At 42.7% G+C, this 16,544-nt stretch overlaps 1 protein-coding gene across 2 annotated transcripts in view; it reads right to left on the reverse strand.

Annotated features, from left to right (window-relative positions):
* The window catches only part of LOC144818519 (A disintegrin and metalloproteinase with thrombospondin motifs 3-like), a 641,954-nt gene that overhangs the window by 18,853 nt on the left and 606,557 nt on the right, over positions 1-16,544 (reverse strand). For both annotated transcript variants that reach the window (XM_078676013.1, XM_078676012.1), the window contains one exon: positions 7,390-7,507. In XM_078676013.1, the coding sequence (XP_078532139.1) occupies positions 7,390-7,507 (118 nt within the window). The remainder of the gene's footprint in view (positions 1-7,389; positions 7,508-16,544) is intronic.

The following is a 16,544-nucleotide window of genomic DNA, read 5'->3' on the forward strand; positions in this document are numbered from 1 at the left end:
TTTGGAAGTGGAAGAGAACGGAGGCCGACAAATCCCTGCCCGGGGCCGCCACGCAAATATGTATCCATCCTCAGAGGATTATTATATTAAGGCTATATATTGTTGTGGTGGCCCATGGGGTGTGGTGGCCCTGTGCAGGTGCACAGCTTGTGCAGGTGCACAGCTTGTACATGCCTAAGGCCGCCACAGTTACCTGCAAAAGTCACACAAGGTCCAAAACTATTTATCCACATTTGAATAATATTGAGAAATTACGCACAAGAATTACGCACAAGCCTAGGAACCCCCCTCCCCCCGCGCCCTACGCCTTTCAAAGGCCAATTGAAGCCAATGCATAGTAATATGAACAAAGACACAAGAAAGAAAATTCATAATGTGAAGATTTTCAGTGTTTCAAGTTAATACTACAATAATTAGCAGCCAGGTGTCAAATCTCTTCCTCAGAAACGGAACTAGCAAAAAGAGAGAGGCTGTGCCGAAAACAGGCTTAGTTGATGGGGAACCAAATCAGAGGGAAGCAGGAGTCAAAAGTTCATTTTGTGCAGTAAAAAATGAAGAAAAAAAAACATAAGGTAAGACAAACATGATACTATAAACGTGCCCTCAGCCGGCATCAGAGGCAGAGGAAGTAATTTATGGCAGCAATCTTTCTATGTTTCCAGGGAGTAAGATGGCGTCTGATGGTTTGCAGGAGTTCGACTCAAGGAATGAACAGCAATAAATAAAAGGATGTCACCAGGTGTGTCCATAAGGCAAGAAAACCTATGCTCACTAACTAGTCCATTCTTTGGATCAGACGTTTACACATTTTGTAGCTTTCTGTAGCTGTTCGTAAATCACTAACTGTGTTATGGCGCCACCTGGTGTTCAGCTGAATTGTACACATAGGAAGATTCATTATAACTTGCTGGTTCACAAGATTCCTTTCACATTTTTTTATTTGATTAATAACAAAGATTCACTACATCGTAAACCCATTCGCCAAATCACAAACCTCTACTCGGGAAGAAACCATGGGGCAGATTTATAAGCCCCTTGCGCCACTTTTGCGTCATTTTTCCCATGTTAAAAATGACGCAAAAGTGGCGCAAGGGGCTTATAAATCTGCCACAAAATGGTCTGGGTTTGCATCACTAAACTGGTGCAAGATGTTTATATTGGAAATGACTTTTCCAATATGCTTATATAGGATTTGGACATCTAAAAGCTTCCGATCCAAGCTGTACCCAATAACTATTTACAGCAACAATAAATGCATTATGTAATATTTTATATATATTTAAAAGGGGATTAACGGTTTTCCTAAAAGTTAAGGGTCTGCTCAAGTCCTTGCAAAACACCACCACAGTTTCCCTCTGTTGCTAGGTCATTTGTTTCTTTCGCACAGCCAAGATCGTAAACATAGAACAGGGTCCATGAAAACAGTGGGGCTGATTTACAAGGACTGTCGCATCTCTGCATATAAGCAGGGATGCGCCAGTAAAGATGCGACACGTAAAACTACCTTTGCGCCACCACGGATGTGTCGCATTTACAATGCAGCGGACTGTGGGGTAAGGATAGTCAGATACGTGTCGCATCTTTTGTCGTAAGGGCCGCACATTGCTGGAGTCGTGTCGCAAGTGGGACGCAACTCCAGGGCTTTACAAAGTGACACATCTCACTAGAGGCGTCATATTGTAAATCTTTCGCATTGTGGCACATTGTTTACAACGCCGCTGCATCACAGAAGTGACACAACAGTGTTGTATAGATGTTGCAAGGGGCTTGCTTGTAAATCTGCCTCATTTAAAGTGGGATAATTGCCACCAAAGACTATTGTATCCATCTGTTTGGAAATTGGGTGGTATTAAATCAAATATGGTACTACCCAGTTTCGCCCATATGGTGAAATATCCTCTAGGTGAAAAGTCGTCTAACAACATCTGGAGCTGGAAGAAACACTCCCACAAGGCTACCACCAAAATGCAGGCAGTACACACTTGCCATCCTCACACCCAGTCAACAGAGGAACATTATCACTCATGCTATTTACCAGCCATCTTCAAGATTAAATCAGACTCCGGTGAAATGTCAAAAGCATTTTGAAAAGTCACCACTGGACTTTCGAAAAGCACCACAATTCCATATTTGCGGCAGTGTGTTTGCGTGCCATATAAATGCAAAAGAACAATACAAAAAGTCACCAAGAACAGTCTGACTCATGCACTGACACTCTGCCGCAATGCACTGCTTCCACAACTAGTACAGTACCTTTCTTATGCTTAAATAGTGTCATTTCCAGGGCTGGACTGGCTACCGGGCGTTTTGGCATGCTGCCAAGCTGGGGGCTAATTTCACTGCGGTGGGGGATGATTTCGTTGATGGGGACCTGCGTGTGTTTCGAAATAAACAAAGCAAAATGATTTTTTTCAGCACACGCAGGTCCCCATCAACGAAATCAGCCCCCAGCCCAAAAAAACGCCCGGTAGCCAGTCAGGCCCTGGGCATTTCCTTTATTTACCTGTGACTGTGCACTGAAAAACTTTGTTTAGAATTGCTGGTCAGCATCCTACAACCAGGCAGTGCCATTATGCAAAATAGATCAGGTACATCATTTTAATTATTTAGGGGTTTTCTTCGACAACAAACAAACATGGAAGGAGATGCTGCAAAATAGAATTAATTTAATGATTCAAAGTATCGCAGTTTTATTTAGATTCTCTGAAAAACTAAGCAGTAAGCCGATACTGGAAATGTTCACAATCTATATAGCAAAAAGGCTCCCAATGGCCACCTATGGGGCAGAAATATGGGGTATCACTGATGTAACTCTACTTCAAGTACAAGAACATGAATTTATCAAAAGACTGTTGTCAATCCCACACTCATCCAATAACTTCATAGCCCATAAAGAAGCTGGTAAGCCCTTTATTATGGATGCCATTAGATTAGCTCCACTTGTTCTCTGGTTATCCATTTGGAAAAGGGGAACTGTGGGTTTGAATTAAAAAATTATTAAAGATGTCTTAACCTTGGACTATGCCCACAGAATCCCTTGGATAACTTATATTAGAGAAAATCTCACTTCTCTGGGTCTTGGCTTCTTGTATGATACCCCGTCTCTTTGCAAACATTTCCCTAAATCAAGACTAAAAGCGATCTTTTTACACCAAGTCACTCAGGATAGGTGGAATACTCATAAAGGGAAACAAACCATAAAGTCCTCTGAACCTATACCGCAGATACTAAATCACTCCCATTTATACCTACGGATAGTTGAGAACAACCAGCATCAATTCATTCTGACTAGATTCAGACTGAACCTTATTACGGTAATGCTTGGTTACCCAAACAACCAATTTGTTCTTACGTACTTATCCCATTATACTTGTGACAACAAGACAGCCCCATCAACCTCACATTTCCTCCTTTTTTGCACATTATACTTAAAAGAGAGGAAGGTTTTTTTATGTCCCGCTTTTAAGAAAATTCTCAACACGAACAGTAGCAGCTGCCCTCTTTTTATTCTACTCTCTAGACACCCCCATTGGTTTGCTTTGCACTAGCCTCCTTCTTACTGGCTGCCTTGAGAATTCGTGAGGCTCTTTGAACTTCACTCATAGCACTTTAAGATCAACTTTCCTACGCCACAGTTTGCCTTTTTAACATATCTGGGTATGTACTTCCAGATGTAACCTTTTTTTGTAAAGGTTATTATTGTGGGCCTAGTACTGGATTTAAAAACAATTGTATTGACTGCTTGTTTGATTTTAATGTATTCTCTTTTTAATGCCATCTTTTTACGTGTGTACTTTTATGCAATTCAATGAATTGCAAATATTAAGACTTAGACTAAGGCCTACCACCCACAGTTACTGATACAACTGGAGTCAGTAAATTGGGGGAGGTAGAAATGATGTTTTAAGAAATGGGCAACATGTGCAATTGCCCAGGACTCCCACCTTCCAATGCACCACATGGACGTGTACAATCTATCCATTTTATCTCTGTCTACTATGTTTTTTTCTCACTGTCTACACCTCTGTCCCTCTCTCTGCCTGCTTTTATCTCTTGCTCTGTCTTTCTCTACCCAGTGTCATCTTATGGACTTGTTCCCCGGGCAAGACATATTTTACGTTTTTGTGTGCCATTGTTTCTGTCAGTTTAAGGTATAATTCAGTATAGCTTTAAATTATGGAAACCTGTATTAGCAGGAAATGGGTAAAAAACATTCAAAGTTATTCCAAACAGGGGGGCACAGAATGCATTTAACCCAAAACCGTCATGCACTTTAAGTGTCTTTGCGCAAACACGTCTGCACTTTAACCTGGAAAAAAGGCAGGAAAAGGATGGGCACTGCGTCACTTTGAATTAATCGATAATGTTAGTGTATTTCGGTGATTTTGCACGAACCCGTCTGCAGTTTATCCAGGAAAAAATGAGGAAAAGGATGGGCACAGCTTCACTTTAAACAAAGCACCAATTCTGCGAACTGGAGGTGATTTTAAACGAACACGCCAGTACTATAACCTGGAAACAAAGCGGAAATGGAGGGGCGCTCACTTTAAACATGCTCAAAACTCTGTAGACTTTAACTGCCATATTGTGAATTGCTGAGGAGAACTAGACAAAGCCAATGTGACCTTGAACATTTTAGTTTACATTTAATTGCTACTGCATTTCGATAGGAATTCTGTTATATTTTTTTTGGGGCCATTAGTACACCAATCTACACTTTTAAAATTGAAGAAATAAGGACAAGTGTGTGCTCAAGACAATATTTGCATTTATATACAATTTTTAGCCTCTGTATCTTAAATAAAAATGTGTTCAAAATGATACTTCTTAATGTCAGAAAGAAGTATTTTCTTAGTACCGAGTGATTCTGCGATTTTTAACATTTTACTAGTCATGTTGTGTAATATATTATGGTTTTAATTAACTTAAATACATTTACTTTGACTTTACATTTTGCCTGACGGTCCCAAAAGTCTTAAAATGCACTTGGAGGTGGAATTAGACCTGATCACATATTAATTGGAATACCATTTGTAAATCGCTGCTTCCACGGTTATTCCTGAATATTTTCCTCCATTTTCACCCAAAGTCCTTGCCTACTTTTAGCAGGCGAAGTCTCAATAGTAAGTTGCGGTGTTACCACAATTATAATCATGATGAGGCTATAAAGGCTACTGTTATAACTGCAGAGGACCAGCTTTAGAGCTGGTGGTGCCTTGTGAGACAATCGTTTTTGGTGCCCCCTCATGACCTCCTCCTCCGACTCCCTCATTGCCGCTGGGGCAATGAGCCCCTCATCTCTCCTTAGCCCATCTCTCACATACATTTAATTTATTTTAAAGGACTGGTTAAGGTTGGCTTTACTAATAAGAATGAATATCTATCCAAACAAACCCTTTTTAGCAACATTAGGAATAGATAATAAAAAATTTGAGAAACATCCTAACCTATTTTATGCAGTTTGCATGCAGCTCTTTGAAGACAGTTCGTAACAGTCACTGTTTTATATGTGGGTTGTATCTTATGAACTGCTGTAACAAAAGGATCTCCGTGACAAAAGCAGAGTTCCACTCAGCTATCCACATAAAATACAGATCGGTGATCTGCACAGTATGTGTTCTTTGCACCAGGCATATTAACCCTCTGCGCTACCTTATGGTGAGCCAAAACGGCCACTCGACAAAACTCCGAGCTCTCTCTCTAGCACACAGCTTTCCAAACTTTTCATGTTGGTGACACACCTTTTTGTTAAAAAAATGTCAGGGACATGGTAACTCGAGCGAGCGTAGTGAGCGAGCCTGAACCACCTAAGGGGGGTTCGGGCCCCACACACACACCCCACACACACACAACCCCACCCACAACCCCACACACACACACACACACAACCCCACAAACACACACAACCCCACACACACACAACCCCACACACAATCCCACACACACAACCCCACACACAATCCCACACGCACAACCCCACAAACACAACCCCACACACACACAACCCCCCCACACACACACAACCCCCCCACACCCCCCCACAAACACACACCAACACAACCCCACACACACACTCACAACCCCACACACACAACCCCCCCACACACACACATACACACACACCACACACAAAAAAATGCAAGTGTCCGTCTATAACACAACTGGTGCTCATGTAAAGCACTCATATACCTTTGGCTCTAGTTTGCTCAACAAAAAAAGTTTGGCAAAAGCTGCGTGGTAACGCGTAAAGGATGTTTTCTACCATTATTTATCAATGTAATTGCTTTCTTAGAATTACTCCTTGAGGACCCCCCTTTCTCCCTCCCCAATCATACTTATGCAGATGTCATCTAAAGCGCAGGCTCTTTTAGGCAATCTTTTATTCCCTGCAGTCCATCAGGGGTTAAAACATCTGAAATAGCGAGCACGGATGAAACCACAGCATGAAATAAGTCTGTCCGACCAGCTGCTTTTGGGTTATAGTTGATGCACTGTATTACTGGGTATCATTTGTTCTCATCTTCCACACTCGTCACAGCATCACGCAGCATCAGTCACATTCAATATTCTCCGGCCTGAACTCTGTGTGTACCAACCGAGCGAGTGCCTGGGAGCATAGGGTAGAGGTGGCTCCGATATCCCTGTGTCCCAGCAAGGCCACGAGTTCAGGGCCGTGAGCAGCACCGTAGCAATCCCGGAGGGGGAGGGTGGGTCAATACTCCCACTGACCTCTCGCTGTATAGGTCTGCACACCGCTAAGACTCTGACAATGCCCCCACTTTAGGATCCGGATCTCGCTGCAACACCACACCCACTGAGTCTCGGGATACCGGGATCGAGCTCCTGACCATGAGGCACTACAGCTGCTCCGCCTTCCGCCTTGCACGTCACTCAATTCGCATTCCCCTAATAGCGGCCGGCCGGAAGACGTCATCACGTCGCATCGTGCGACACACCTACGCATGCGTCGCGACACAGTAACGTGTCGCGCCACACAGTTTGGAAAGCTGTGCTCTAGCAGTAACATTAATCACAAGAGTTATCTTGATATTTGTATTGCGGCCTGAAAGCTGGACACACAAGGAACTCTGCTGCCGGTGTTTTAAAATTGTACATTATTGCTAAACACAGTGCCCCCCTTGCCAGGTCAGCACCCAGTGCGGCCGCACCAGCTGCACCACCGTAAGGCCAGCCCTGTAACTGCATTAAACATAAAGAGGTCCTATAAGTACTTCACGGTCTTTCCAGGGCGGGGGTTACTTCTTGCGTTCTAATGGAGGCTTGTCTCGCGAAGGTTGGTGTATCACTTCTTTTTGTTAGGGGCTCTTTGACCATTTTACATTACCTCTGCACCACCCATTAAAAATGTGAACATTCTGAGTTACATACCATTGCAGGGAGCAAGCTTACAAACCCGGACAGCTTCAGGTTTTTCTCCATCGCACTGGTCGCCCGTCCTGCACAGGACCTGCCTGACTTCCGTCCCCTCGCCACAAGTTACAGAGCACTGTGGAAACATAAAGACATTAGTTTGAGCTCACATTGCTGCTGCACAAGTTTACATGTTGCACAAGGCAACTGTTCAGGCTCTTTTCAAACACTGCCAGGTCAGGAATTTTCATCATTAGTAACAAAAAATTGTTATGAACAGGTATTTTTAGTGACAATTTCTAAATCTTATTTCTAAAATGGTAAAAATACAGTGACCGAAAACTTAGAATACAGCTACGGCTGTCATTTACTGTTGCAAAAAATGAATTGCTTTATATCCACTTTCAATGCACCATAAAACAAGAAAATGGTGGGCACAAAAAATATCAGGGCAGACGGGCTACAAAATCGGGAAGAAGCAGATTTTAAAACTTTAATCACAAATTTAAGATTTATTCGTATGTACTAGTAAATAAAGCCAATTTGGTAAATTGTTTCTGACTTGATTAATTCTTTTCAGCCAAGCCAAAGAAGCTATTTCAAACTGATGGTTAGCCAGACTCCTCATTTATATAAACATTAGTTATTTTTAGGTCTCGCCTGCAGGAAGTGTCCGTGCGCTGTTGCTTGGCGACAATCTCTTGTAGCTAAAAAAAAAACTCTACAAATTGGCTTTTAGTCCACCCATTTGCTTACCAATAGTTGGCATCATTATAACTCTTCTGTGTGCCTTCTAATTCGGCAGCACACAACACACCTCACTTCCCGCTCCTGGTACAGCTTAATTTAAATGTATTAGCACATGCCTGCTGTGACTGTTGTGATTGAGGTTATATTTCTTTTTTGCATTTTTGAATAGTGCAGACCCAACCAGAAGTTGCTGGGGTGTTTACATGAGCACCAGTTACACTACACAAAATCACATTCATATTTTTTAGGCAAGGGCGTGAGAGTGACTTGCCCACAATCCCAGGATGTAGAGCCAACGCAGAGACTCAAACCTGGTTCCAAGGCCAGCATCTCTGTAGCACCACATCCTCCTTCCGCCTCCCTCCCACTCACTCCTCCATTCAAGTTGGGCTTCATCACTCCCGGCTGCATGGCCTTATTCCTTATTATCCTCAACTCAAACAGAAATATTTAAGATTGAGACTGTTTTATATTCCTATTTATGAATTTGAGGGAACTTGGAATCAAATGTTCAAAGGAAAGTCTACATGTTGACTCTGTGGGTATTAAACGGAAACCGTCATGCATTTACTGTGCACTTGCCCAAAACTTTTGTATTTAACTAAACTATATTTACGTCTGATTTTGAAGGAGGCAAAAATAGGATGTACCCCCATGGCTGTCACTGTCAAGCTTCAAGATAATTGTTTTATTATGAAATTACTGACATTTTTAGACTATGACGATAAATTGTTAGCGTCTTGCTAACTAATCTTAACCATATTTCTTGTTTTATATCTCTGACCCACATACCATATTTTTTGTTATTTTTCTAACTTCTATTAATTATGATAGTAAGTATATTCTATTTTACATTTCATTATTATTGTAATCCATGTGATTAATACAATAAAAATCGATTAATATTAATATCCTCGCCACTATTACAGGGATCACAGCTGCTCTCCATACACATGTGGCTTCCTTCACACTGGTGCAGAGTCACACTGGAAACCACCCATGGGTCTTTGTGTGTATAGGACTCTGCACATATAAACACATGTATCATTTATGGGAACGTATGTGAGTCCTCTCGTCCCTGCCCTGCACTTATCACGCCACCTGCTGGCGGCCATGCCTGCCTACTACAATGTGTTATAAAAGAACACGAGGACGGCATATTTTCCAGCAGGGAAAGCACAAGTTTGGGGCAGAGATGTAGAAAGGAGCATAGTATGGCATGAATCACCAATTCCCCTTGCTTTCATATTACTGTCTCTTTACTGCCCATACAAAGTCACCTACAAGGCACATTTTGTGATATTCTATTTGGAACTAGAAGTAGTCAAATGGTGTGATTAAAACATTATCAGACGCTAGTGGAATTGGGGAAACATCCTTTACGACGCAACTTTTACCACGCAGTGCCTTTACAATGCAGGTTTTTCAACACAAGTCATTACAACGAATTGCGCTGGGGGCGCTCTAGGATAGGTAATAGTTTAATTTACTATACAACACCTTCCCTACTATCCACGGGGACTGGAGTTGGAATAGTAAATTAAACTATTCACTATCCAGCACCCCCCAACGCAAGTCGTTGTAACGACTTGCGTTGAAAAACCAGCGTTGTAAAGGCATGCGTAGTAAAAGCATGTGTTATAACAACGTACATCTGTGGAATTGTCATTAAAAGTACAGCAAATCTTCTGAGAAGTTCTGGTACCACAGAGTTAGATTATAGAAGAAATGCATGTATTGAGGCACTTATACTATTATAGTCATGTTGTAATGTGCTGCTGCTGTGTCTTAACCAGGGCCACTGGAATTATGGGGCATGGGTGACTCGCAGCGTTTAAAAAAAATAATATGGATTTCTTTAACTTTCAGCCATGTTGCACAGCAGCCATGCTCCTGTACAACATAGCTAAACAATCATAGACAAGGCCAATAGATCTTGCATAGGTGAAACATAGTGGTTTTGCCAATGCTTGTTTCAATATATTGTGAAGCGTTTGAATAGTTGTGATTACTGTTCAGTTTTGAAAAGGTGGTTCCACTATCATGTACAGTAGTGCTCATGTATCTAGATTCTTGAAGATAGAGCTTTCTAGCTACAAAGCTCTGAGACCAAGGGTATTAAACATACCATGCATGACCACACTATTGCAAGCAAATGTGTGCACCTATGGAATAAAACCCACTTGGGTTTCAGTGCAACTTACGCTGAAAATCCACTGTAAAGATAGCAGATTGTGTGGCTCCATGGAGAAAAATCATGCAACGCCCTATCCTCAATATGCAAATAAAAAAGAATCCTTTGGTGCACTGATGCTCTGATTATGGATGGGCCAGTTAATTTCAGTTTGCATTGTGTAATTCCAGTCATGGCAAATATCGGAACTCTAGGCTGTGCAGTAACCAACCTGCTTAGCAAAATTTACTAAGGGAAATTCTCATAAATTAATGGAACATGTGAATTATGGTGCAGAAAACATCAATAAGTGCCCCAATTTGTGGGAGATAATTTATAATTGGTGTTATTTATCACACCCAACAAATTCCAAATCTTGCAATGTCAGAAAATATATATCTGATGCAATAAATATCTGATCCTCCTTAAGCCCACCATCAGGGCCTTATGCCCAGAGTTTTCAAGCTTTTGTGTTGTCCTTGCATCACCAATGCAAAGTCTTCAGTAATATTTACAAAGTCACTCAAGGAGCGTTTCGCCCCGCCTTCTGTGGTTTTTAAAAGAATAGTAAAGAAACGTAGCTCTTGCACTGTGTTGCATTACATTTTAGCAGGGCGGCTTTCCATGGCTGGAGCACGAGCACTACCACACACCCACCCATGGATTTTAGAGCATTCTCAGATTTACTACAGATAGTAAACCTGGGAATGCGTGAAAATGCTACACCTTCCCTAGTGAGGAGTAACAAGGTGGAATATCTTTTTTTCTCCTGTTATTTCTTCTATTCTGCAGTACACAAAGAAAGAGGAAAATGCCTCCATGGAATATTTTTTGCACAGGAAGGTGTCTCTTGTGCCCCCAGTGTCTATGTGCAAAGACAAAGATAGATTGTAAGGCCCAATGCTTAATGTGAGACAGAGGGACCCACCAGAATTCTTTATTGTGGTCCAGCACTTATATTTCCTCAACAAACTTCAATCCAGAGCAAGAGAGAGAAAAACACAAAAGGGGTAAAGAAAGAGGAGTCTAAAAACAGGAAAACATTGACAAAGGGAGAAAACAGGTATCAAAAGAACCTCCAACCCCCAATTGAACTCCAATCCCACATTTAAAAACATTTTTTTAATACTTTTTATTCAGTACAATGGTACTACCATGGTACCACAGTTCAAGCGTCACCTCGTAGTACCAGGAGACTGGGCAAGCTTCACTCAGTGAAGCTTGCATCATCTTGGGGTTATAGTCTCGCAGTGGATTCCTACGCTACCTCATGGAGGACCGCACTGGGTCCTGAGTACTGCATGACCTGAGGCATGGTTTAAAAAAAAGAAAATTGGCCCCTCTAGGGGAGGTTCCCTCTGGCTTCCCCCAGAAGTGCCGAGGGTCAGAGTACCTATACCCTGCCCCATCTATGGTTTTACTATTTTATTTCTGTGCCTTGTAATAGTGTCCTCACCATTTTTCTCAATGTTGTAGCCAGCCAATCAGAATGGGGTGATGTGGAAATAAATCACTCTTAGCCAATTGGAATGCTTCAAATTGATTGTACCATCAGAGAACCACAAGACTCCAGTGGGACCAACCGTCCAGACAGCACTATAATTTAAACACTAATTTCAGAAAAACAGCTGAATAGATTTACACCAAATCACACAAAACACACTTTCTGAATAAAGATCAAACTTTCTTCCAAATTCGGTGTAATTCTGTTTAGCTGTGGAATTAACATGGGAAACATATGTTTTGGGACCACCTATTTTTCTTGGTCCCTCTGTGAGTGACAGGTCACCTGGAAACTTTCCAGGAAAGCGCTGAGGTAGATACATTTTTTTTGACAGTTTTGTGAAGATTCGTAAAATGGTGCCAACGTTATTAGCAAAAAAAACACTCTTCTTACGGAACCTGTGACCTTACATATATACAGCATTTTAATTCTTCCTTCTTGAATGTAGTACACGGCATCATGTGTTTTGCTCTTAGATATCCTACAGGAGAAGTCCATCCAGGTGAATTATGTTTGTGTAAATATGGATAAAAGTTGGATTAGTTAGGACTCTGAGGTACAACACTGCGTAGAAATCTGTAAGAAGTTGACTTATTGGTTGAGGGGGTGGAAGCTCCACTCAGACAACAACCACAATCCTTGTCTGGGTGAACCACAGAAGTCACTAAATTAACCTGTGCTTAACTTTCTGGTAGCCTGGCACTTAAGCAGTCAGGCTTAACTTAGAGGCAATACGTTAAGTATTTATGCAGTATTCAAACAATAATAAAGTGACAACACAACAGAATAAATGGAGGGACGGGCGATGACGCGCAGTGGGCGCGCCAAAGGCAAGCCCGTCTGCGCCCGTTTGCGCCCGACACGCTACCAGCGCCAGTCACGCTGCCACTTTACAACCAGGTAGAATACTTTCAGCTAAGTATTTGCATGATTTAATTCTCAACAAAGATTGTGACCTTTATATGGACGTTAATAGACTTAGAGGTCCCATATCTTGCCAGAAATGTAAATTACAGATACCATTTGGCGAGTCTACTAAAATAATAGAAGAAGTAAAGGGAGCTGGTCACCAGACAGGTATTAGGGGGGTTTAATTAATTCATGATCATTAGGTCAACATGCCTTGGATGTTAAGGAATTGATCATGGACAATGATTTAGATTTCCTATGTTTTATGGAATCCTGGCTAAAAGAAGACTCTAACCCGGACATTGCGGTTCCTCTGCCACCCCAATTTACAATTTGTAGGAAAGATAGAGAGGGCGGCAGTGGGGGAGGTGTAGCCATCTTACATAGAGAGACCTTATAATGGAAAGTCTTCACTTTGCCAGGACTTAGAGGAGCAGGACACATGGGCTTTTGTTGTACTATTAATAATTTCTTCTCCTTTTCTGGGGCTTTGATATATCGCCCTCCAGGCAATAGTAAGGCATTTTTGGACTCACTTGGAGATGCTCCTAGCGAAGCTATGCTCAGATATGCAAATTTCTTGCTACTTGGCGATGTTAATCTGCACTTAGACTGCAGTGATAGCCCAGGGGTTACATCCTTCCTGGAAACGGTCAACTTGCTGGGCATGAAACAAATGGTCCAGGGACCAACACACAGAGCAGGGCATACCCTGGATGCTGTTTGTACCAACTTTAGTTCACTCCAGACAGGAAATCCAATTCCACAGGTCTGGTCTGACCATTGCTTCATCCCGTTAGCTTTTTCAATCCCTAATAAGGATAGTGGGGTGAGGAAGAATGAAATAGGGGCTTCAAGGAAGGATTGGCATCGCCTAGCCACTAATCCTTCTTTGCATACAATCGCCCAAGACAAGGTTCCAAACTTACGGGAGAACCAGGAGAGGATTCTCGCCAGTTTCACAGTTAGATATTCTCTATAGGGGAGAACATCCATTACGACGCAGTGTTTACACCGCACTACCATTACAACGCTGGTTTTACAACGTAAGTCGTTACCACGACTTGCGCTGGAGGGCGCTCTAGGCTAAGGAATAGTAGATTTACTATACTGTACGTAGACTAGAGTTGGAATAGTAAATCTTACTATTCCAAAGTCCAGCACCCTACAGCGCAAGTCGTGGTAACACCGTGTAAACACCGCGTTGTATTGACATACAACCCTCTATAGGCGAAGAATTATCCCCGACTGAGCGCACGGTCAAATTGAGCAAAAGGAAAATTCATAACAACCCTTGGTTCTCAAAAGAACTGGAGGGACTTCATCTGCAGTCTAAACAGCTGGAACGCAGATGGAGAAAGGGATACGATGCATCTAACCTACAGATCTTTAACACTTTTAGGAAAAGATACCATTCAGCCATTAAATCAGCAAAAAAAGAATATTTTCATAATAAAATAACTCTGGCAAAGCATAATCAAAAAGAAATCTTCACAATTGTAAAATCTTTCACAGATCCCAAAGGCGTACATGTAGAAATTCCTCCCTCTCAAAAGCTATGTAATGAAATTGCGATATACTTTAAAGATATGATCAAGGCCATCCAAAAGAACTTTGTGATTCATAATTACTCGAAGTCTCTTTGAGGGACAGGTGTCAGAAAATGGAGATGACAGTTCTGGCCTTCAAGCCTTTCAAATGGCCACGCTCGCCCAAACCAAGGAGATGATATTGGCCTGTAAACCAGGCTCTCCATTGGACGCCTGCCCCCCGATTTTATTACACCATATCATTGATATTGTGAACCGGTTGATCAATAATAGTGTGAATTCATCACTCTCTACCAGTATTGTACTGGATGAATGGAAATTTGCCACAGTGAAAACATTGAAGAAAAAACCGAACATCGATCCCTCTAATCTCTCTATTTACAGGCCCATATCCCTGTTACCATTCTTAGGTAAGATCACAGAGAGAATAGTATAGAAAGAACTTTCCAGTTAGTCAGAGTCAACACAGATTTTCCATCCCCGCCAATCCGTTTTTTGACCAAAGCACTCGACTGAGTCGGCGTTACTTGAGATATCGGACACCATTACATTTATAACGAACGACGGCAAGAAGGCAGTTTAGACTTTTCTGCCACATTTGATTCCATCTCACATAACATCCTGCTAGCCAGATTGAGATCCTGTGGCATATCCGATTTCGCATTGTTGAAAATTAGTACGGTTTGGTGAACATTATCTGCGCCATCTTGCCTCTTCCCCTGATGCCACACTTTTGTCGTGCGCACCCGCCATTTTAAGATGCCCTGTTCAGAGCGAACCCTTTTGCATGCCGCTGGCCCCTGATATAGCCCTTCGCCCTCACTAAGCCTGCACGCTGACTAACCCCCTGCTTGCACCTGCCTTGAATCATAAACCCCTCTTCGGCGCTGCTCTGCCCCAGGCCCTCATCCTGTTCCCAGCGCGACACCTCCCTTCTTCCCTTTCACGATCCCCAGCCCTTAGATTCAAACCCCCCCCCCCTTTTTTCCCCGTGTGCCCGTTTGTCTTCCCCGTTCCCAGGCCGACACCCAGCACTGCCGATACCATTCCTTGCCCCTCCCCGTACAATAGAAAGCTTCCCCCACCAAAGGATCCCCGGGTTGATCAAAGCCCCCACTCCATGAGATCCGATCAAACCCCCCACATTCCGTGAATCGGCGGAATATCCAGCTGCGCGATACTCATCACCTGTTGTGACTAGGGTGGGGACTTCAACTGTAAATGTGTGTGGGAACGGGCCCAAAGGGGAGTTCCGGGAATGTCTTTTCCATACATCAAAGCTTTAACATGAATATGTAATCTGCAATAAAATCATAAAACAGTGTATAAGAGGCCAGGCCTCAGAAATGTAGCTAGAGCACCTCAGAACGATACCTTCTGCCCGTTTTGTTGTGTTCTCCTCCGGAGAGAATAAAAACCCTTGTTTCCTGCCTTCCAGTCTCCAGCGCCTGCCTCTTCATTGATTAAATAACTAGAGGGTCACAGAGGCAATACCGCCGGGCAAATACCGATTGTCCCCGACCCGTCCAAGGTTTAACAATTGGCGTCCCAAGCGTGGGGCCCATCAGCGACTCGTGGATCCAGTGGGAGAGGTCCCGACGACAGAGTGAACGACTGCAACGATCGGGAGAGCTCTTGCCCAATAGACCCTCGTCTGGCAGCCGATCATCCGAACTTCACTAGTTCCGAACAGACCTCTCTCGAGTGATCTACGGTCCTGACTGGGAACCATTAGGAGTGCCGTGAGAAATACGAGAAAAAGAGGACGAACGGGCGCTGGATTCGGAAGACAAGAAACTGTCCACATGGTCCGGGTAAGGTCGTGTAATCACGACAAGTTGCGAAATGATTGCTTGATTGTTTGATTGCTTGATTATTTATAAAATACTAGTATTACTCTTTGTTTGACCTATTTGGAGATTCACTGTCTGCACACGGAGAAACAGTAGGCTCCTTCTCTTTTGCAAACGGTGAAGGATAGGTAACGTAACCGTCGCGCCTATCTTTCTCCCCCACTGACTCTATTATTTCTTAACGGTTTTTGGGAGACTCCCCACTCCCTCACTGATTAAACTGGGTTCTTTAACCCCGAACTACTGTTCAACAGATTGTCTTCTGGAGATTCTCTGTCCGCAAACCGGAAACAACAGCTTCCTCTTTGCGGTTAGTGAAAGGGTAGAGGACGCAGACTTTTGCGCCCTACTTACTCTCCCCATTGTCCTTTTTCTATCCTATTTATTTATTTATTAATTGCTTGATTGTTCCGCGCTCTTGGTTACTCTTTTTT

Source organism: Lissotriton helveticus, chromosome 2_1 (assembly GCF_964261635.1).
Source record: "Lissotriton helveticus chromosome 2_1, aLisHel1.1, whole genome shotgun sequence".
In the NCBI taxonomy this organism is placed as follows: domain Eukaryota; kingdom Metazoa; phylum Chordata; class Amphibia; order Caudata; family Salamandridae; genus Lissotriton; species Lissotriton helveticus.